Source organism: Dunckerocampus dactyliophorus, chromosome 9 (genome assembly GCF_027744805.1).
Source record: "Dunckerocampus dactyliophorus isolate RoL2022-P2 chromosome 9, RoL_Ddac_1.1, whole genome shotgun sequence".
NCBI lineage: Eukaryota > Metazoa > Chordata > Actinopteri > Syngnathiformes > Syngnathidae > Dunckerocampus > Dunckerocampus dactyliophorus.
In genome coordinates this window covers 8,387,504-8,410,230 of record NC_072827.1, presented here as the reverse complement: position 1 = coordinate 8,410,230, position 22,727 = coordinate 8,387,504, and the positions used below count along the sequence as shown (strand labels likewise).

At 38.3% G+C, this 22,727-nt stretch overlaps 3 protein-coding genes across 5 annotated transcripts in view; 2 read left to right on the top strand and 1 right to left on the bottom strand.

The window, feature by feature from the left end:
• gpr155a (G protein-coupled receptor 155a) overlaps window positions 1-7,978 on the top strand; it is a 29,259-nt gene extending 21,281 nt beyond the window's left edge. Inside the window, exons 15-16 of the mRNA XM_054786844.1 lie at window positions 423-560; window positions 2,650-7,978. Of these exons, the coding sequence (XP_054642819.1) occupies window positions 423-560; window positions 2,650-2,845 (334 nt within the window). The 3' untranslated portion in view covers window positions 2,846-7,978. The remainder of the gene's footprint in view (window positions 1-422; window positions 561-2,649) is intronic.
• On the bottom strand, window positions 2,720-13,948 carry scrn3 (secernin 3). Of its 3 annotated transcripts, XM_054786848.1 has the most exons (9): window positions 13,852-13,920; window positions 13,701-13,766; window positions 13,364-13,552; window positions 13,103-13,284; window positions 11,276-11,475; window positions 8,982-9,194; window positions 8,754-8,916; window positions 7,137-7,320; window positions 2,720-7,064 (listed from the first exon to the last, which is right to left on the bottom strand). In XM_054786848.1, the coding sequence occupies exons 3-9, from the start codon at window positions 13,517-13,519 to the stop codon at window positions 6,900-6,902; spliced, it is 1,263 nt and encodes a 420-aa protein (XP_054642823.1). In that variant the 5' UTR covers window positions 13,520-13,552; window positions 13,701-13,766; window positions 13,852-13,920; the 3' UTR covers window positions 2,720-6,899. The 3 variants fall into 3 exon arrangements, with proteins under 3 accessions (XP_054642823.1, XP_054642821.1, XP_054642822.1); XM_054786846.1 differs by lacking the exon at window positions 13,701-13,766 and having other exon boundaries at window positions 2,721-7,064; window positions 13,852-13,948; XM_054786847.1 differs by having other exon boundaries at window positions 2,721-7,064; window positions 13,701-13,930.
• Window positions 13,949-14,054: 106 nt separating this feature from the next.
• cir1 (corepressor interacting with RBPJ, CIR1) lies at window positions 14,055-22,645 on the top strand. Its single transcript, XM_054786849.1, has 10 exons — window positions 14,055-14,337; window positions 14,858-14,952; window positions 15,041-15,114; window positions 15,288-15,301; window positions 15,426-15,484; window positions 15,558-15,606; window positions 16,846-16,966; window positions 20,791-20,897; window positions 21,170-21,255; window positions 21,611-22,645. The coding sequence occupies exons 1-10, from the start codon at window positions 14,266-14,268 to the stop codon at window positions 22,173-22,175; spliced, it is 1,242 nt and encodes a 413-aa protein (XP_054642824.1). The 5' UTR covers window positions 14,055-14,265; the 3' UTR covers window positions 22,176-22,645.
• Window positions 22,646-22,727: the final 82 nt, after the last annotated feature.

Sequence of the window (22,727 nt, the reverse complement as noted above, 5' to 3'; positions counted from 1 at the left end):
TTTTTTCTTGAAATACCTATGACTTCTTAGCATTTCTTTACAAAATATTAGTTGGAGCCTTTCATTTTTCACTATTTGGCCCTTGCTGGAAAAAGTTTGGACACCCCTGATATACTGTATGCTAATATAAAGAACAGCTGCAGTTGTACAAAGTATTGCATTTTAAGTATATTAGGCATCACTTTAATTGACCAGATTAAGGCTAAAAGTGCTGACTTACTGGATAGCGTGTTTTGCTCAATACATAAAATTTGACCCCAGCAATGGTTGATGTAGTGATCAATTCCCAACCACGTTAGAGTGGATTGCCAGTTCAGCATGTCGTCCACCTTCTCCCCTGACTCACCCGGCAAGACTGTACGTACTGGCAAGACTGCATGTACGGTATGTGTCTGTTGACGCTGCACACGCCTGTGATTCAGGCTGCACAGACTGTGGTATGGAAAGCGGCAAGAAGAGCAACCGCCACATGATTTACCTGAGGAGATCAGAATGACCTGCACCGACTTTGTCAAACACCATAAAGACAAATGCTTTCACGACATCGTCAGGAAGAGAAGGTGAGTCTAACGCCAGCCATCATTTCCCGTGCTTGCACGATTTTGGAGGTACAGTCGTCCCTCACCACACCGCGTTTCGAATTTCGCAGCTTCATTCTATCATGTTTTTTCAGAAATATATAAATTGATAAATCAAGCTGTTTTGTGGTTGAATCTAGCCTATTATAGTTTATTCTTGTAAAATTTCATTTTTTTCTCGTTAGAATGACTTTTTTCTCTTTATATTTTGACTTTATTCTTGTAAAATGACAGCTGTTTTTTTCCATTTCTGCAGTTTTTTAATCTTCCAACTTTGTCAACTTTCAGATTTTCTTGACTTTATTCTCGTAATATTATCCCGTAAATTCCGGTGTGTAAACCGGTACTTTTTTCTTCATCTTTGTACCCAGCGGCTTATACAGCGGTGCGGTTCATTTATGGCCAAATTCTAATCTCATGACATCTCCTTTACTTCAGAACTACTACTAATTGTTTAAACACTGTGCCGCTCGCGAGTCAGTGAGGAAACGATAGCTCTTTCTTTTGCAGGAGCCAATCACGAGTGAACAGTGCACTCACAACGAGCTTGTCAACCCATTGGAAATCGCAGGATGTCAGTATATATAACAGTATAACAATATCACAGTCTGACTCACGGTGTCATCTTACTAAAAACATCTGGTATACCTGATAAATATACAATCATGTACCAAAAATTCGCATTGGTACATGTTTGTATATTATATATATACTGTACTGTATATTGTTTACAGTATATCAGGTATACTTTGAGTGTGAAGTTGCTGTGTGATGAGTTTAGTGTTATTTGTAAGGTGACGCCTTGAGTTAGACTGTTATATTGTTATACTGTTATATGTAATGACCTCCTGGGATTTCTAATGGGTTGACAACTTGTTGCGAGTGTCAAATAAAGAGCTGCCTGGTCCTCACGGACTCGTGTGCGCCACAATATGCCATTATATGGCGTGGACACGTGTGGCTTATATACAGTATGTACAAATCCGTTTTTTCCTCAAAATTTTGTGGCCGCGACTTATACACCGGAATTTATGGTAACTTTTTCCCCAACCTAATGTTCCAAAAATTACAACTTTATTTAGTTTTTTTTGTTTCTCATAATATTACGCCTTTAAAGCAAACAACAAATATGTTATTCTTTAATATTTCAACCCTATGCTTTTCTCTGTACATTTTTTTTAATTTATTCTCGGAAAATGCTTTCTTTTTCTGCATTTTGTTTTTTTTTTTACTCGACTATTTAAACTTTCAGATTTTCGTCTCATATTATGACTTTATTCCACAAATATTTTGGCTTTATTTTCATAATATCATAAGTTTTTCCCCAACTTGTTTTCCAAAAATTACAACTTTATTTTTATTTTTTCCTTTAAAACAACAATAAACATTTTTTTCTTTAATGTTTCAACTCTATGCTGTTAAAATGACGTTTTTCCTCACAATATATAATATAGTTTATTCTTGTAAAATTGCAACTTTTTTTGTCAGAATTTGACTTTTTTTCTCATATTTTGAGTTTCTCTTCATAAAATGACAGCTGTTTTCTCCATTTTTGCACGTTTGTTTATTTTCCAAATATTTCAACTTTCAGATTTTCTTGTTATAGCATTCTAACTTTATTCCCAAAATATTTTGACTTTATTTTTTGTAATATTAAAAGTTCTTCCCCAACCAAATTTTCTGAAATATTTCCTCATTCTGCTTCCAAAATGAGGTTATTTTTCCTCATAATGTTACGTTTACAACTTTTTCTCATTACATTAACAAAAAATTCTTAAGATTTCAACTTTACTCTTTTGAAATTACTTTTGATTTTTCTCATTTTTGCTGGGGTTTTGTTTTGTTTTCTTGTAAAATTACACGTTTAGAATGTGCTGTGTTCGCACTTTGGACACCCCTGTACTACACTATTTTAATAGGTACTCCATTACAAAGGAGTTAAAGTGTAGCGTGATGCAGCGTACATTTTTTGTCACTTTTTATCAACTTGCACCAAAATGTATTGCACAGTAGAAAGCGGGCTTACAAAAACTGACACGCCCTTAATAAAGTGTTTCCTGTGACTTGTCAGGTGCAGCGTGAGGATGATGGTGGACTGTTTCTTAGGCTGTGAGCTTGTGGAGTGGCTGCAGCAGGTGGGCTTAGCTCAGGATGCAGGTGAGGCTGTACTCTACGGCACACGCCTGCAGCAAGGCGGCGTTCTTCAACACATCGAGCAAGAACACACCTTCCAGGACGGCCGGCTTTATTACTCCTTTGTGACGTAAGCCGCCCGTCGCCCACTGAGCGCTTTAACTTCAGCACGGTGTAAAGATTGCTATTCCACGCACATGCTGGATATATGCTATGCAATAATAACGCATGAATCACGAACGTGGTAGCTCAGCCGGTAGTTATGAGAGCTACGACAACATTGACAGCAGTTCCTCTGGGAGGGCTCTTACTTGACTCGTGCACTGCTTTGAAAGGCAAACGAGATGCGCAGAATCACATACGTGGAAAAATAAACTCGCCACTCAACTAATGATGATGGAATAGATGTATCTACAAGAGATATTCATGCATGCTCAGTTTATAAGACTTGAGAGGCAAAATATTCACACCATGAGTCGATGGAGCGACGATAAGATTCATATTGTTCAATTAATACCTCTCAGCGACAGTGTCTTTACTTTTATAAAGGATGAAATGCCATACAGTTTTTTTATTGGGTGTTAGTGTGAATGTGTACCTAAGGTTGTGGCCAGTGCCTGAAGTGCTTCTCGGCAAAGAATCCTGCCTGACTGCTGTCTACAGGTATTTTAAGCGACTTGTCTTCACATTCTGTGTGACAGAACAAATGAAATGTGCATGCAGTGCAGTGGAACCTCGGGTTTTGTTATTCATTTGTTCCAAAAGGGCAGACGAAACCTGAATCAACGTTTCCCATGGGAAATAATATCAGTCCAATTAATCTGTTCCAGACACCCACAGAATATGAACAAAAAACACATTTTAGAGAGAATAAGCATAGTTTTACATGCAGACAACAAAGTGAAGTACAGTAATCCCGCCTTTTTTATTGTGGTTAATTGGTTCCAGACCCGAATGTGAACTTTGGCCAAGTAGGATTCCTTATTCCTAAATGGAATATTTTCGTATTTAGAGCATAGAAAAACAGTTTCCGACCTCCTAAATGCATTTTTTAAAACATTATTAGAGCCCTCTAGACATGAAATAACATAACTAGTGAACTAGGAAGGAATCCTTACATCACAACCCTGTTGTTTCAGACGCTACCTTCCCACTTTGCTCCTACTTACTTCTTGAATTAAATGGCGGTTCGCACTCTTTATCAAAGTTCTCAAAAAAATCACAGACATGTTCGCCTAAATATGCAGTGCACTTGAACACCTCATCAGCACAGGGCGCACAGTGATTATTAGGAGGAAGAAAGGAGACAGATACAGACTTGCTCATTTTGGGTGTGTTCTATGAGCAAATAAAACACTCACACATACATAATAAATAATAAATATGATTAAAGGATTCCTTGGCTGGAATCTGTCTATAGTGTCCCAACTCTAAAAGAACCACTATCCATTTGGCTTTCAGCAATGTGTGGATGCTTTGTTTGGACGCACGACTACTTTGTTAAGCGCACTGTTTGCTCGTATGATAACCGAGACATTGTACGAAAACAGAGATAGATTTTTGACGATAATTTTCATCCAAATCCTACGAAATCAACCGAGGTACCACTGCACATGAAATTTAGTCCAATGGTGAGCAAACACTACTTATGTGGTGGTCATATTGCTATTGTTTAATCACCACAGGCCTTAATGAAGTGCATAACTACATAAAACATTTGTTTTAATAGCAATGTCAGCTTTTCATGCAGCAGTATTTTATGCAATCCATGAAACTTCGTTTTCTTTATTTTTATCTGAGGTCAGTACGTGAGTAAATATTTCGCAGTGTTTTATCTCTATGCCAAAGAAAAAAAAAGGTAAGATGATATTTTTTTTTAATTTATTTATCTAATTTCATTCAGTGTTCATTCAGTTTAGCTTATGAACGTTTGATTTGTTTGTAGCACAGTTGCCATGGCAATGCTAACATTATGCTAAGCAATGGTGACTGTTTTATCAGGGATACATTAGCTTGGGTGGCAACAAGCACATGCTTCAATTGCCATAAAAAATATGACGTATCATAGATGAACACCATGTGAAAATAAATACCCATTTTTGTCTCTCAGGTGAAATGAATTGATGAATGAACTATTGCTAGATGGATGGTTAATGGTACAGTAATTATGAATGTATTCAAACTAGTGTAAATAATACAGGGTGTCCATAAAGTCTCTTTCAAATTTAAGTGGAGACGCTCCGTGTCAGCTTTCTTACCGATATCGTCCAGCACTTCATTACGGATACCGATATCGGCTCTTCCGTCAAACTGATGTGGTGGAATGAAGACATGATGATTCTTCTACTGGATGTATTTCACAAAAGTGCTACATTTTGTGGAAAATAAAACAAATACTGCAATACAGTAAGCAGTACAAGTTCTAGAGAAAGCGCCAAAACGCTGCGTGAGTCCAACTGATTCTTCCTGAAGTCTGACGTTATGTTCCGCATGACAGGTCGGACTTTAGTGTAGCGTTTCCTAAGTTTTCATGTAATTTCCTGTTATGTGCTATTATTTTGGTTTTTCTGTTTCCTGTTTAGCACCATGTGACTTTGCAGTCGCTGGAAAGCGCGTGCAGCGGTATCTGTTTCCCAGTAGTCGTCTAATGGTACTATTTACGTGTCACAGCGTACTTTACATTTTGCACTGTTGAATCTTAAGGAGGTTTTAAGTAAAGCTTCAAAATGGAAAAAAGAAGAAATGGGATTGAGATAAAAAAATGTTTTGAGTAAGCAGTTTATTGCAAACAAGCATTAAAGTGAAATAGGCTGTTCTAAAGTTTAAGACCACAGCCTTTAAAAGGCAAAATCTTGGCAGGAGAGCACCAAACACGGGACATGTGGAAGAAAGTTTTATTCTTTGATGAGGAAAAATGTAAGCTTGACGGTTGGCTTCCAACGTTACTGGCATGACAAGGAGATCCCGCCTGAGATGTTTTCCACACGGCACAGTGGAGGGGGCGCCATCATGATCGTTCAATGAAACAACGGAGCTTCAGGTTGTGCAGGGGCGTCAAACGGCAGATGGCTATGTGGAGATGTTGCAGGGGGCATCCCTCATGACTGAAGGCCCTAGTCTGTGTGGTAATGACTTTTTGAACAGGACAACGCTGCTCTTCACAAAGGACTTCTTCCAGAGGAATAAGCTCACTCTTTTGGACCATCCTGTGTGTTCCCCTGATCTAAATCCAGTGGAGAACATTTGGGATGGATGGCAAGGGAAGTTTACAAAAATGGACATCAGTTCCAGACAGTGGATGACCTCCATGAAGCCATCTTCACCACCTGCAGCAACATTCCCACGAGCCTCCTGGAAACACTGGCATCAAGCAGGCCCTAACCCATTTATCAGCTCATTAACAAGAATGGCACAGCTGCTCATTACGGACTGCTTGTTTTCAACACTTTATTTAAATTTTAGGGGGGGTTTCACATTTTTTTGAGCTATGGCCTCAAACGTCTGATCAGCTGATGAACAGCCTATATCCAACAGTTCAAAATGCACATTCTTGCAATTTTTCAAAAAAAACGATAACAGTATAATCCGATATTTAATTTTTATGCCGTATCGCCAATTTTATCGGACATCCCTAAATTTAACAATTCAAACAATAAGTCAACTTTTACAAAATGAGGAGTGGATATTGATTTTTTTTTCCCCCTCTTTATAAGACACCTCTATATGGGCACCATTAGTTACACAAAGCATATGAAGGGGATACTGGATTTCCTGCCATATTCACTGTAGCATAGCTGCAGGCTGTGGGCGAGTCTTTGTTCCATGCAATGATATCTAGAACATAACCCCATAGAAAGAAGTGCAAGGGTGAATGAGGATTGAGCACAACCCATTTCATCAACAGCGTACCTGGAAAAACACAAATTAAAATCTTTGATAACAACACGGTCTACATAGAACATATCTCATGATACTTTGTGGACACCCTGTGCTGTTTCTAATAAAGTCAGTGTTAATGTGTGACACATTTTGTAAAGTGCTGCATATTTATCATTGTTCCAAATAAATCTTATTACTGCAGTTGTTTTTCCTCATCTTTCCTGATTTCTTTCCATGTTTCACCAATGAAGCTAATCTAGAATTTTCCATGTATTTGATCAGGCACGCTCATAACTGACGTTGTGTGAGTTAGAAGCCTTTGCTGTACAGCTCCATCTCATCCTTCACGCAGCTTGAGAACACATCCACCAAAACGTCAGGCTGCTTAACACCATGACGAAGAATCTCTTCCATCTCTTTCATTCTCTCGCTTTCCAACTTCCTCATGCCGAGCATGATCTTCTCTCCTCGCTCCTGCGGAGAACAGCAAATGTGAGTAAGAAGAAGTGTTTTTTCGTGACGAGACGAAGGGGTACCTCGTTGTACCTTGTGCGTGTCGATGACGGCGGCCGCCGCCTCGTGTTTGCCAAACAACGCGTGCCTTCGGTCGGGCTTACTCTGGAAGCGCGGCTTCCTCTTTACTGGGTCGTCTGGGCCGTAACTGGGGGAGGTGGTCTCCTTCAGATCCCCGCTGGTGTTTTGTGCAAAGGCGAAGGGTTTGAACACAGACCTGTTGTACAAAAGAGGAAGTTATTTCCCCACCTGTATAACTTTTCTTAGCTTTCCCGTGATGGGTAGGAACCAAACCACAAGTAATTGACACGCGCATAACAATGTCTGTTTTTAACACACTGCTCGCTCCTCCACCTCCAAACCCTCCTGCTGGCTTGACATTGGCGTTATCCGCTAATTTTGGATTGACATTTGCAATAAAAAGTGACTGTTGTAATGCTTAGATTAGATTCAGCTCTAGAACCCTTCCCTTCTCTCTTCAAATGCCATTGTTCACTCGCGACACAATCCAGGTTTAATCCCTAAATTTCATGGAATGGGAGTCACGGTGTAGCCTTTAGTCTGGTTGTTGTAATTCCAGCAAGGACTTACCATCACATATTAACTTGTGTTCACCTCTGGGCAAGTTTTCAGGCCCTATTGACTGTCAAATCTAAGGTTAACATAGCAAAATAAATTTCAGCCTCACACAGCACAACTATGGTGTGTTCAAGGACCACCGGACAAAGTGCAAAATGTCAACGCTTGACAAAAAAACATTATCAGTGAAGCATAAAGACATAAATATGTAAAAATGGTGGCCTTTTTTCCAACAGTGGTACATGTATGCATCACGTATTTGTAAATTATTATTGACTTATGGCAGGGGTGTCCAAAGTGCGGCCTGGTGGCCATTTACGGCAGGCAAAACATTCTAAAAATCTATTTTTCTAAAAAAAATAATAATAATAATCAGCAGTAATTTTACAGGAATAAAGTCAAACGATAAAGAAAAAATGTATTCTAATGAGAAAAATTGTAATTTTACTAGAATGACATCATAATATTATAAGGAAAAATAACATTTTAGTAAAAAAAAATTTTTTTAGTAAAAAAAAGAATTTTTATGTGTTAACTTTTGGAAAATTATGTTGGGCATAGAACCTATAATATTACAACAATAAAGTCAAAATATTTTTGAAATAAAGTCATAATATGAGAAGAAAATGTGAAAGTTGAAATAGGTGGAACATTTTAAAACATGCAGAACTGGAAAAAAACTGCTGTCATTTTACAAGAATAAACTCAAAATATGCAGAGAAAAAAATCCTATTCTACGGAGAGAAAAAAGAGAATAAACTCATAATATTATGAGGGAAAATGTCATTTTAACAGCATAGAGATGAAATATTAAATAAATGTTTTTGTTGTTTTAAAGTTGGAATATTATGAGAAACAAACAAAATAAAGTTGTAATATTTGGAAAATTACTTATAATATTATAGGAATGAAATTACTGTATAATATTACAAGAAGAAAATGTACAAAGATTATGTACGATAAGTACAAATTTCAAATATTAGACACCCCTGCGCTAATGAATTAACTATGAAGTATTAAGATTCTAAATTGTTTAGGTGCCCAAAGGCTGTGCTGAATGTAGTTCTGTACCTTTCAGGGTCTGGAGTGGCAGTGAAATAGTGAACCCCAGGGAGAGCCCGATCCATCGGGACCACCGACACCATGCTGCCTGTTGTCATGAACATGCCCTCCATATTGATGCCGCTCTCTTTATCCCGCAGGATGTCCATCATCGTCTGGGCAGAGATGCTCCCTCCAATAGAAAGAAACATCCTAAGTTTTGTCTACAATTTGCCGCCAAGATGTGCGCCGATTTACCATTGCTCTTTTCCAGCAACTTCTTCCCTTCGCAGTATCGACTTCCAGAGGCTCCGATTCTGGCAGTGTCCATGTAGGAGTAGACGGCGGCAAAGTTGAACTCAGCCTTTCCGTTCCACCAGCCTTTACTTTGTGCGTATTTGCGCAAGTCTGGGTGTTCTTTGTCAATCTTTGTTGTGATGCTGTACTCATTTGAGATGTTGCGATAGCCACCTGGGGAGGAATTGGCCAAATTACATCGTTCACGTTAGCTGAAAGCAGACATTTATCGGAGTGATTTTCCTTTGGTTTATCCTTAGAGAAAAGCGCCCTCTGGTGCACAGAAAGTATAATACACGTTGCCTCATCTACAGTACGTCATATCCACTTGATGCACTGGAATTCCTCTTAAGCAGGGGTGCCCAAAGTGCTGGCTGTTTTTTTCTTGTATTGGCCTGCGGCACATTCTAAAGAAGAAAACTTAAAAAATAAAACAGCAAGAGCAAAAATCAGCAGTCATTTTACAAGAATAATGTCAAAATATTTTGAGAAAAAAGCTGTAATCGTAACGAAAAAATGTCATAATTTTACAAGAATAATATTGTCATACACTCCTGATCAATATCTTAAGAGCAGCTGAAAAAGTCCTAGAATTTGCATTTTGCACATTTGGATCCTAATGAGGTTCTAAGTAGAGCTACAATATGCAAAAACAAGAAGGGGGAGTGAGACAAAAAGCATTTTGAAAAAGTCATTCATTGAAAACAACAATTAAACTGAAATAGGCTGTTTATCAGCTGATCAAAAGTTTAAGACCATCGCTAAAAAAATAACAAAAAACTCTCTAAACCAGAACAAAAAATGTTCTCAGTAGGACTCAGGAATGAGAAGCTCCACCGTTCTTGTTAATCACTTCAAAAAAAAAAAAAAAATGTGCAAAATGCAAATTCTATCAATTTTTCAACTGGTCTTAAGATTTTGATCAGGAGTGTATTATGAGGAAAAATAACATCATTTTAGTAGTAAATAAGCAATAAAGTTGAAATATTAAAGAACAACTTTTTTTCAAGTTATATGAGAAACAAATCAGTGAATAAAGTTGTCATTTTTGGAAAATTGGTTTGCAGAAACTGATGGTTTTTTTAAATCATAATATGAGAAACAAACAAAACACAATAAAATTTTTGGAAATTAGGTTGCGGAAAAAGTTATAAGAATAAAGTCAAAATATCATGGGAAAAAATTCATAATTACGAGCAGAAAATATACAAGAAGAATGTTAAAAAAACACCTGTAATTTTATGAGAATAAAGTCAAAATATTAAAGTTGTAGTCGAACAAGAAAGAATGCCGCAATATAACGAGAAGCAACTCGTAATATCCATCCACCTTGTATGCCGCTTATCCTCACTCGGGTCCCAGGGGTATGCTGGAGCCTATCCCAGCTTACTTTGCGTGAGAGGCAGGGTACGCCCTGGACTGGTCGCCAGCCAATGGCAGGGCACATATAGACAAACAACCATTCACACTCACATTCATACCTACGGACAATTTAGAGTCACCAATTAACCTACCCGGAGAGAACATGCAAACTCCACACAGATGCCCAACGGAGACTTGGGCATCTTCCCGATCTCCTGACTGTGTGGCCACCATGCTAACCACTACAGTAGACCACCGTGCGGAAGTTGTAATATTGTGAGAAACGAAATAAACTATTAAGTTGCCAATTTTTGAAAATTAGGTTGGGTAAAAACTGACGATATGGGCATTAAGTCAAAAATATTATGGGAATAAAGTCATATTCAGAAAAGAAAATCTACAAAGATTATTTTAAGTGAAAATTGAAATGTTTGGAAGATAAAAATAAAAAAAAAATGGAAAAAAAAACAAAAAGCCAAGTTCATACAGATAATATTCTTATTCACCGACGAAATATCGAAGTGGCAAAGTTGCATCCTTTGGGGGAAAACGTTTGGACACCCCTTCTCTTACGTTTTAATCTTTCACAAACCCTATCAGTGTGATAGTAAATGCGGAAGAAAAGCCTCCAAAATGACCATTATATCATAGCTAGCACATTTTCATTTTTATACTATTTTAGTACATACATGATATCTACAAGCATAAACATTGGAATTCATTGTGACTTTTTTTTTGTTGTGCTTGTCACAATTATATTATTCTTTGTATGAATTTTTGTATGGATTGCATGTATGACTGCAAGCTAAGCAAAGTTCCTGTCAAAAGTCAAAGAGCAGCACGAATAGCAAACACTGCTAAGTGCACGGCCTTCATATTTTCTTCCTGCTTACCTTCCACTCTCTCTGCAGCCCAGTGCTTCCCGGAGGTCTCCAACACCCACGCCTCCTTCCTGTCTGAGATCAGGAAGCTGTTGTGGTAAGCGAAGCCACCTTCCTCCTCCAAGCAGCATCCTCCCTGGCCGTGTTTCTCCAGCAGCCCAGCGATGACGTGCACCGATTTCTCAGCGGTGTCTGCCCTCTCAAGTGCAAGCCTGGAAAACAGTTTTGGTCCCCGTCTCAGGTTTACAACCATCCATGCCAACATAGTACAGTCTTAGTCGTCTTGTAGGTCAGGGGTGTCCAAACGTTTTTCCAGCGAGGGCCACATAGCGAAAAATCACAAGATGCAACTTTACCACTTTGATGTTTTGTAGATATGCTAAAAAGTTATATAAGTATATTTCAAGAAAACCCTGCATCTCAGCTTTGTCAGTTATTTTTCAAATATTTAAACTTTCTTCTTAAATAATTTTCATAATTTTTTCCTTGTTTTTATAATGACTTTATTCCCATTACATTGTGACTAATAATGTTTTCCCCCAACAAAATTTTCGAAAAATTACAACTTTATTTTGTTGTGTTTCTATCTCATAATATTACGACTTATGAAAATATATTAGGTATTTATTTATTATTAGGTACACATTTATACATATTATTTCTTTAACATTTGTCAATGCTACTAAAGTGACGTTATTTTTCCTCATAATATTACAAGTTTATTCTCGTAAATTATTATTTTTTTCTCATGAGAGACATTTTTTTTGTTTCCCATATTATAGCTTTAAAAAAACATTTTTAAATTCTTAATAAATATTTCAGCTCATATTTCATATCAATCTTTTCCTCATAATATTGCAAGTTTATTTTCGTAAAATTGCATCCTTTATTCTCGTTAGAATATGACTTTATTCTCATAAAATGACAGGCTTTTTAATTTCTGTCGAGTGTTTTTTTAAAACTATTTCAACTTTAAAGTGTGAAAAAGTGTATTATTAGTATGCACGTTGTTTTTTTCCTCCTTTTTGCTGTTGCTTTGTATGTGGCGACAGCCACGTTGCCACTTTGATATTTTGTAGCTATGCTAAGAAGGTATACTGTATATATTTCAAGAAAAAAGTGCATCTCAGCTTTGTCATTTAGGTGAAAAAACATTTTTATTAGTATCAACTTCACTCTTTGCTCTTTTTTTCCCATTTTTGCAGTTTTTTTTTATTTTCAAAATATTTGAACTTTCTTCTTAAATTATTTTCATACATTTTCTTCTCGTAGTATTATTACTTTAGTCCCATAAAATTATTAACCTCATTTTCCAAATATTACAACTTTATTAATATTATTAATATTTAAACTCTATGCTACTATAATGACATTATTTTTCCTCATAATATTACGAGTTTATTCTTGTAAAATTGAATTTTTTTTCACTTGATATTTTGACTTTATTCTTGTAAAATTGCATCTGTTTTTCCCATTTCTGCTGGGGTTTTTTCCCCCAACTATTTCAAATTTCTTCTTGTAGATTTTCTTCTCGGAATTCTGACTTTATTATGCAGTACAGGCCAAAAGGTTAGACAGTACAACCCCATGGTCCCAACCCCATTAATAAGGCAAGTAACCCTGACAAGGCACCCCTGTGAAGTGGAAACCATTTCAGGTGACTACCTCATGAAGCTCATTGAGAGAACACCGAGGATTTGCAGCGCTATCAAAAAAAATGAGAAGAAGTAAAATATATGTCTACAATATAAGACATATTTAGAGTTAGTTCACACTTTTTGGTTAAGTACATCATTCCACACGTGGCCATGCTTTGGAGACCCCTGTTTTAGGTCATACCTGACAAGATCCATCCCTAGTAGAGCCTCTTCACCATCAGCGCGCTCTCGTCCCCACACCGCCTCATTCCCAACACACACTTGGTGCTCATTGGCGCCCATTTCTGCCCCCCACAACCATGCCGGTCTGCTCAAAACCACTGCGTAGGTGTGGGGAACCTGCTCGATCTCCATGTAAGTACACTTTTCACAAGGACAAGACACAGTTATCAAAGGAGCTGCAATGTGGAAAAGCTGAGGTTCTCACGCATGTGCAACCCACCTCCACCTTTGACCCGGCTTGATGGTCTGAGGCAGGGAAGTAAACAACCTCCTGGACTTCATCGCAAGGCCTGTCGGAGTTCTTTCCGAAAATGATGCGTTGTCCGTGCGTGGAAGGAGGCAGAGCCACAAAGGTGTCACAAGAAGATGGGCGCATGGTGGATTATTACAGCACCAGGAGTCAGCTCAACTGATTTGGACATGATCAGATTTGACATCGCATGAATAAAAATGACAAAGATAGCACGCCGTTTGGTTAGAAAATGAATACAAACAATATGTTGTGCAATGTTGTTCAGTTGTCAACTGTGTTCTTAACATAACTTGTTCGGACTTACCGTGTTTGACAGGTCATTTGTTTACGACAGTCACGTGACGTGACTGACGTTTGTTTGTTTTTTTTGCTTTTCGCGACACGTTCACAAAAAGCATATTTTCGTGTTAGTGATTTCAAAAAAATCTGTATGAATACAAACACGTGATTCCTACCTTCATTGCATAGACTGGCAAAGGATGAAGCAGCGTATTGTGTTTTACTGCATTCACTCTCGCTAGCTGAGATTTACGACACTTCTCCGATTTGACGTCACCGCTGGTGGGGCGTTCCAGTGGCCTCGGAAATTAAAAACTTAGAATAAATGAGGTCAACTTCAGGCATTTTCATTTAAAATGTTTGTATATTCATTTTTGACCGTGGTCAAATAAGTGATAGATAAAGTGACAACGAAACAATCTTTTTTTCTCATCTTAAAATGTTTTCGGGATTTTGTTTTATTTTACACGACATCCCAGCTTCCGCTTTCAGCTTGTTTACTTCCGTAAGGAACAACGCTAATAAGTCGCTAAAAGACGTTGAGCTAAAGGACATTTTACCTCCTCATTGGACACTTTAGATGAGCAACCATGGGGAAGTCTTTTGCCAATTTCATGTGTAAAAAGGATTTCCACCCTGCGTCGAAGTCAAATATCAAAAAGGTAAGTGAACGTTGCCGTTTCAGTTTCAAACTTAAAAGACACCGTTTAGCTTGCTAGCCTAGCCTAGCTTAGCTTGCTTGTAGCTGGTATGCGAACAGCGGTTGTTTTTGCATTTGTCAAACAAGAGGTTTTAAGTCAGACATAAGAGTTTATAAATACATAACTGTGCTTTATTCTTTATTCTGCATTGTTATTTGACGCTATGCTTGTAGTAAGTGCTGTCTGGAATATAAGGGTAGCATTGCTTGTTAGCATACGAAATAGCGAGTTTTAAAGTGAGTTACCGCTTGATTTAGTTCGTTCTGTTGTCTATAGATGAAGGAACACGCATTGAACACAAAACATCGTTGTACCAAGCGCTTTGCAATGTCTACATGTCAGAAATAAAATATTGACTATATAGAGTACATTATATGCGGGTAACGTCATGCAGTGTTTCCCACGGGACTGCCATCTATCTGTGGCGTTGGGTTGACACAAACGTTGTCACTGACCAGTCAAATGTATCCATTCTGTGCAGGTATGGATACAAGAGCAGAAGTTGACTTTCGAGAAGCGAAAGCAGGAGGACCTGATGCAGGCGTACCTGAAGGAGCAGGACACATACAACAACAGGTACCCCGTTTAAACATGTAGCTTGTCTAGCTTTCCAAATCAGTGTTTGTGCTGTCAGCCTTCAGTTCATGTTTTTCCTCACCTTTAGAGTGTTGATGGGTGATGACCGTGTTAAAAATGGCCTCAATTTCATGTATGAGGCTCCACCAGGAGCAAAGAAAGGTAAGCAATCTCTTCATAACTTTTAGTTTTATTTATATATATATATATATATATATGTAATTTTTTATTTATTTATTTATTTTACTGAAGGGAATCTTGAGGGTTTTATTGTTCAGGTCAAGTTCTAATACTTGTTTTCCTCTTCCCTGCTGCGATCCTTGTCCGTGCCGCAGAAGAGAAGGCGGAGGTATAGTAGAGCAAATAATGAACCTCTACAGTCTGACATCACTACACCTGTTGTGCAGTTTTCTTTAAACTCGTATCATTTACATGCAAAACTTGTGATAATTGTGTGTCCTTTTTTCCTTTAGGAAGGAGGAGGAGATGAAGAATACAAATTTGAATGGCAAAAGGGGGCTCCAAGAGAAAAGTAAAGCAAAGTACACTTTGCAAAGGTTGCAATACTTAATACACGTATTCTGATGGGCGTATTACTTTTGCAGATATGCAAAGGACGACATGAATATCAGAGATCAGCCATTTGGGATCCAGGTAATATGCCTTTTGCCTGCTGACAAATAAATTACATATTAACCCAGGGGTGTCCAAAGTTTGGCCCGGGAGCCATTTGTGGCCCACTGCTGGATTTTTATTTATTTTTTTTGGCACGCAGCACATTCAAAAAATATAATGCAACATGAAAACTAAAAAAGTAATTTTTTAAGAGTAAAGTCCAAATAGTAAGAGAAACAAAATTTAATGAAACAAGAGTCATAATTTTATGAAAATAGTATTTTAAATGATTCAATATTATTATATTGTTATTATTATTAATATATAAGTATATGATATTATTAGTATTAATTAAATATTACAAAGAACAATAAAATTTTGTAGTATAAAGTTGAAATATTAAAGAAGAAAAGTGTTTTTTTTGTAATATAGAAAAACAAAACAATGAAAACAATATTTGGAAAAAGTTCTAATGTTACAAGAATAAAGTCAAAATATTAACAGAACAAAGTTGCTATGTAACAACAAAGTTAACATTTTATGAAAATGTGATCTTAAATATTATTGTTCATATTATAATATTATATATATTCTCATATTATTAAATGGTTATTTATAGAATATTAAGGAAAAATAACATTTTAGGAGTAGAAATATTAAGGAAGAAAATTGTTTTTTGTAATATGGAAAAACAAACAAAACAATGAAAAAAGTTGTGGTTTTTGGAAAATTAATTTACAGAAAAAGTTACCTCACATGAAAAAAAAAAAGTAAAAAAATATTGTGGGAATAAAGTCATAATTACAAGAAGAACATTTACAAGAAGAAAGTTTAAATAGTTGGGGGAAAAAAAACTACAGCAGCAGAAATGGAAAAAACTGTCATTTTATGAGAATAACGTTAAAATATTAAGAGAAAGTAGTCGTATTCTAACGAGAAAAAAGACACATTTTTGGGAGGGTAAAGTTGTAATATGGGTTAAACTAATGTCATGTACTGTAAGTAGCATAGATTTGAAATGGTAAAGATAAAATATATAATAATATTATTATGACAAACAAAACGGTTGTAATTTCTAGAAAATCAGGTTGGTGAAAAAATGGCAATATTGAAAAAGAAGAGGTTACTGACCATATGTGTGTTGGCAATTAACTTGACTGTTAAATGTGCTAAAGTCAAATTCATAGATTCATTATTAGTTAGTAAAAAAAAAAAACAGCAAAACCTTAATGTTTCATTCCTTTTGATGTGTTACCGACTGGTGTGTTCCATTTCCAGGTGCGCAATGTGCGCTGCATCAAATGTCACAAGTGGGGCCACGTGAACACAGACAGAGAATGCCCTCTGTTTGGACTGTCAGGCATCAACGCCAGCTCTGTGGCGATGGAGGAGGGGGCGGGTACGTACACGTCGCTCAGGAAACAATCGCAGCCTTCTTATGTTTGTTTTTATGCGATTCAGTTGTTGGGGAAGAGAAGTCCTAACAGACATGTGACTTGCATCAAGCCTACATTTCCAACTTTTCAGACATACTGTATGTATACTGTATACAGGTATTTATCATGTACTTCTACTCTGCATGATGTGCAAGTGCCTGCTTAAATTTGTTTGCCACTCTTAAATCCTGAACTTCTGAGATTTCCACCAGTTCTTTTGAATATTTCACGTCACAGCTTTAGGAAGTCCACCTGTGATAACGTGCCTCTTACCCAGTGGTAACACGTGACCCCCGTTCAGTACCATTTGAGGCTTTTTTTCCTGGCAAAATGGTTGCCAGAAAGTGTTATTGTTTTGTTTGTATATTTTATTTTCTGGGAGCTAAAGACTGACCTCGTGGTCACTGCTCCTCTCCTTTACTGTTTCCTGATAACCATGAGCACATAACCGCTTGAGGGGAGCATGTCTGTTTGCAGCAGAGCACGGGTGGTCGGGGGCCAAGGCTGAGGAAGCCAAATGTTTCGGCCAAGAGGAGAGGAACGCAGATTTACGATGTACAGTAATCCCTTGTTTGTCATGGTTAATCGGTTCCAGACCTGATCGTGATAAGTGAATTTACGTGAAGTAGGACTAAATATTAATAAACATAATATTTTTGTAGTTAGAGCACAGAAAAGTTGTTTATGGCTTTCTAAATATGGGTTTTAACATTATTAGGACCCGGTAGAAATGAAATAATACCGCAATAGTCACTATTACACTGCTTTTATTCTTTGTTTACATCACATTGCGCAGGCTTCGGGATCACTGCAGGTACAAAAGATGTCTGCCGCAAGCATATCAATCGACTGAGCTAACCAGTTAGCCTCTCCAATCTACTTATTTTTAACTTAAAGTGTATCAAACGAAGTGGTGCAGAAGGACAAAGGAGCCCATAACTTACCACTTACACACAGAATGGAAAGAGAACCTTTTTTCACTCTCTCAGCTATGGCATGTCGGCTCAGCTTTGCTAGCTCAGTAGCCAGTCCATGCAGTGTGAAAGGTCATGTCATGTCATGTCATGTCTCGTCTCATAACATTACTGATGCCTTGTGACCACAATACTACATATAACTTCATTCATTTTCTATGCCGCTTAATCTTCATGAGGGTGGCAGGGGTACGCTGGAGCACACACCAACTGGTCGCCAGCCAATTGCAGAACACATACAGACAAACCACCATTCACACTCATATTCATACCTACGACAATTTAGAGTCTCCAGTTAACCTAACTTGTATGTTTTTGGAATGTGGGAGGAAAACACACACAGAGATGCCCAGTGGAAATTCAAACGCAGAATACATCCAGTATAATATCCATCCATCCATCCATTTTCTATACCGCTTCTCCTCATTAGGGTCGTGGGGGCATGCTGGAGCCTATCCCAGCTGACTTCGGGCGACAGGCGGGGTACACCCTGGACTGGTCGCCAGCCAATGGCAGGGCACATATAGACAAACAACCATTCACACTCACATTCATACCTATGGACAATTTAGAGTCGCCAATTAACCTAACATGCATGTTTTTGGAATGTGGGAGGAAATCGGAGTACCCGGAGAAAACCCCCCAAACACGGGGAGAACATGCAAACTCCACACAGAAATGCCCAAGGGAGAATCGAACCGATCTCCAGACTGTTACTGTGTTGGCCAACATGCTAACCACTAGACCACCGTGTGGCCCCAGTATAACATGTCTTTCAATATTTTTTGACTAGTAATAGGCCAGAGTCAACCACGAAACAGCGATCACTTTTTAAATATTTTTGGAAAAACGCAATATCACTAGGGACGACTGTATACAATTTGAGCTTCATGAATAATTTTATTAAAAGAAAGTTAATGTAGTGCCCCACTTGGATGCAATCTTGTTTTAAAATGAGCATAGGACCTAAGCCTTGTTTTTGGCTACCTTGAAAGGCACTATTTCAGTATCATGCATTCTTTTTGTATTATTATTATTATTATTATTATTAAGAATGTATTCAAATTGTACTATGAAGTAAACTACTGTATACTTTACTACCAAAAACAGTTAAAACTGTCATGAGGCATCTAACTACAAATTAGTTTTAATTAATGTAATGAATTTGGCATCCATCCATCCATTTTCTATGCCGCTTCTCATTAGGGTCGCAGGGGTTTGCTGGAGCCTAACCCAGCTGACTTTGGGCGAGAGGCGGGGACCAGGGGACATGTTGGCGACCGGACCCTGGACATGTCGCCAGCCAATTTGGCATGTTTTATATTAATGTATTTAATAGGGTTGCATTAATTATCCGGCCAATATGAGGGATTTATGACGTCATACCACAGATAATCTATGATTTAAAAAAAAAAAAACCTCTCCTATAAGGCAAGATTACCCTTACTGTGTAGATGAGCAAATCAAGTGCTCCTTTTTTCTCCTGCCTGTGACGTTGCCGGCCTGTCGTAACTGCCCCGACCTCACTTGTAAACAAACATTCACTTTCAGAGACATTTTGCGTCGTAATTGTACCAAATGCTCCGTGATGAGGGTTAAAAAAAGTAAACATCGAACACACAAATAAACCTTTTCAGCTACCTAAAATGCCACATCGCTACGACACTTGCTGCTTGCTGTGCCGTGGCGTTTGATAAGTGCAGAAGGTTAGCCAGAGACCTCCGTGGCGTCACACCAGCTGCTCTGAGCGTGTGCCTGAATACAGTGCACCTTGCTGGGCCACAGCAGGTGGCTCCCTCCGCTCTATAGTCTGGTTCTCCAGATAGTAGTGATGTGGTAGTAGTAATGTCATGATATTTGATTAGGACTAATCAACAGGTACAGTTGGTCAAATCCAAATTTGTTCCAGTCCTTCTTACCTCCAGGTTTGCACAAACTACAATTAAATCAAAATGTTTAAAACGGAGATATAAAACACTTATCAGATGTCCGCCTTGAGAAGGAGAAAGTAATATATAGAAAGTTAGAAAAGGCTTGATCAAGCACCATTTAATTCTTTATACTGTACACCTGGGCTGGGCTGCAAAAATCGCAATCATGAATTCAATATGATTATTAATGCAGTTGTTTTAAAATGACATTGCATCACACTTTGAGCTGTTGGCAATATGGTGGCTATTTTATTTACCCATGAGAAGTCACCTCTCACCACTGCAAATACCACCACCACTACCATGATAAACATATTGTTACATGAAGTGTGTTCATATCCGCCCTGACTTTGGGAAAGCAAAAAGATTGTACTTTGTGTTTACGGCTATGTTTTTTTTTTTTTTTTAAGCCACGTAATAATTGTGTCACGGCGAGATCTGCAGGCAGTCATTTAGCAGAGGTCCAGCGCTAACGTGTCAACTCTCTCAAGCTCTCATTTTCATCAGCTTTCAGCCTTGAGCACGCTCAGAGTTGTGCAATCAGCCAGCAATCGTGTTTTACCCCGGCAGAGTCCAGTCAGGGGCGGGAGTGTACAGCGCCATAATGGTCGTCTGTCTTCCCGCAGACGCAGAAGAGGTGTGGCCAGGTGGGTGGGGGTCTGGGTTTGGGAGTAATTATTGTGTATTCTGATTCCACACTAACTGCTGCTTTGGCAGAGCATAATATTCTATGATTTGCTCAGCCGGAAGTAGAGTGACTTGATTTGATGTTTTGTCCCGTTAACAAAGCCAACCCCCACCAACTTCGAAATTCCCAGGGAATGTGAGGCTGGCAAGGGTCCGCCATCAATGACGCTGTGATACTGTGATTTTCACTAACAGGTCCGTCGATGCACCCCTCTGCGCTAATGGCGGAGATGCGTAACAGTGGGTTTGCCCTGAAGAAATGTGTCCTTGATCGGAATGCCACCGCTTGTGATCCAGTGCAGGTAATTGTCTCGCTCACACAGTCATTTTGTCACACACACACACAACACACACACACAATGTGCCCTTGAAAGAGGGCAAGCTTCGCTTCAGAGTCGCCGTCACACAGCTCATTCATCCGCACTATGCAATGTCATTTGCTCCAATTCCAATTTAAAGGTCGTTTATGTTTTATCTTGTCATGAATAAAGTCCAGTGTACTATTTTATTGGCTTTTTCTTTTTTTTTTTAATGTATTTTACTTTTTATTTTACATTTTCTTCTTTTCTTTTAGGAGTATGTCACCAGCGACCAAGAAGAAGATCCAGAGGTGGAATTTTTAAAATCCCTAACAACTAAGCAAAAACAGAAACTCCTCAGGTAAAAAAAAAACATTTTTTAAAATATATATATATATATATATATATATATATATATATATATATTAATAATTTAATAATAATGTATTTCATTTATTTAAAAAAAACAATTGTTGTATTTTGCAGTGGTGCACTTTTAATTCCTGTGTTACCTTACTTAGAAATATGATGCAAAATATGTGTAACAGTGCTCTGACTCTACAAACTACAACCATAATCATGACGTTTTGTTTAATTAAAACCTTCAGTGTCAATCATTGAATTAGATTGTGCAGTTAGAGTGTGTGTACTTAGTGCTATGACAGTGAGTGTACTCTGTCAACAAGTGTGAATTATTAAGCGTTCATGTTTGACAGGAAACTTGATCGTCTGGAAAAGCAAAAGTCCAAGAAGAAAAAGAGTAAAAAACCAAAGAAAAGGAGCAAGAAGAAGCAGAAGAAGAAGCGTGACAGTAGCGACAGTTCCAGTAGCAGCAGCAGTGACTCATCCAGCAGCTCCAGCGACTCCGACTCGGACAGCCGCGGCAACTTAAAGAGCCAAAAGATAAATAGGAGCAAAAAGAAGGCGTCCTGCAGGGATAACAGCTCCGAGAGGCGAGACAAGAGTCACAAAAAGTCATCCTCTTCTCGCAGGAGCCGGTCAGTGAGCCCTCATGCGTCACGCAAGCGGCCTCAAGAGGCATCTGGAGAACATCAACAAACACGGAGCGAGAGAGGAAGGAGTCCGGAGAGCAAGAAGAAGACGCCAGAAAGAAGTCGAGACAGAAAGCGAGATCGGAGCAGGAGCAACCAGAGAAGCAGGGAGCGACATCACAGAGCAGATACGGACGGGAGGCGAGGAAGGACGGCGGATGAGAGGAGTAGAAGCAGGGAGCAAGCAGGAAGAGGAAGAAGCCACGACAGGACCCAAAGAAAAAACTGAAGACTGCTTCGCTCTTAAAACAGTGGATTTTTTCTTATAAAAGTCTCTGAAGTGGTGTCCTTCACCCTTTGAGTGGCATGCATGTCTTTTTTTCACCAGTAGAGGGCGCTAGTGGCCAAAGTATCAGCCTCTTCTGCTTGGTTTGATTTACTCAAACACCTTCTGCAACAATCTGCAGCCTTGAGGCACTAAAAGAAAACATTTTGAACATTTCGATGGTCAGATAGCCCCGGGAAAATATTCCGCATATATTCCGCAGCTTTCCAACTCCTTTTTGACCTTTCAACTTCAGCCGTCATGTGTACATGTATAATAATAAACTACATACTTCAGCTGTCAAAGTATTTTCTGTATTAAATGAAAGACTTTTATCAAAATAGGACGCGGGGCAATATCCTTGTCCAAATTAAATCAGGATTAAATACTTTTCGGACATTCAATGCCATTTTTCCCCCAATACTCGTTTTTGCTGATCTTTTTTTTTTTTTTTTTTTTTTTTTTTTTTTGTCCCGCAAACATCCTCCACATTTTTTTGTGTTTTGCTGTTTTTGT

What these genes read in the sequence shown, in the direction of transcription:
- scrn3 (XM_054786846.1), bottom strand. Translation starts at nt 13,519, where the DNA reads ATGCGCCCATCTTCTTGTGACACCTTTGTGGCTCTGCCTCCTTCCACG. An exon ending in CTAGGGATGGATCTTGTCAG is followed by an intron (nt 11,476 to 13,102) that starts GTATGACCTAAA and finishes ACTGTTTTCCAG; the next exon opens with GCTTGCACTTGAGAGGGCAG. An exon ending in GTTGCTGGAAAAGAGCAATG is followed by an intron (nt 8,917 to 8,981) that starts GTAAATCGGCGC and finishes TTTCTATTGGAG; the next exon opens with GGAGCATCTCTGCCCAGACG.
- cir1 (XM_054786849.1), top strand. Translation starts at nt 14,266, where the DNA reads ATGGGGAAGTCTTTTGCCAATTTCATGTGTAAAAAGGATTTCCACCCT. An exon ending in AAGGGGGCTCCAAGAGAAAA is followed by an intron (nt 15,485 to 15,557) that starts GTAAAGCAAAGT and finishes TTACTTTTGCAG; the next exon opens with ATATGCAAAGGACGACATGA. An exon ending in GGCGATGGAGGAGGGGGCGG is followed by an intron (nt 16,967 to 20,790) that starts GTACGTACACGT and finishes TTTCACTAACAG; the next exon opens with GTCCGTCGATGCACCCCTCT.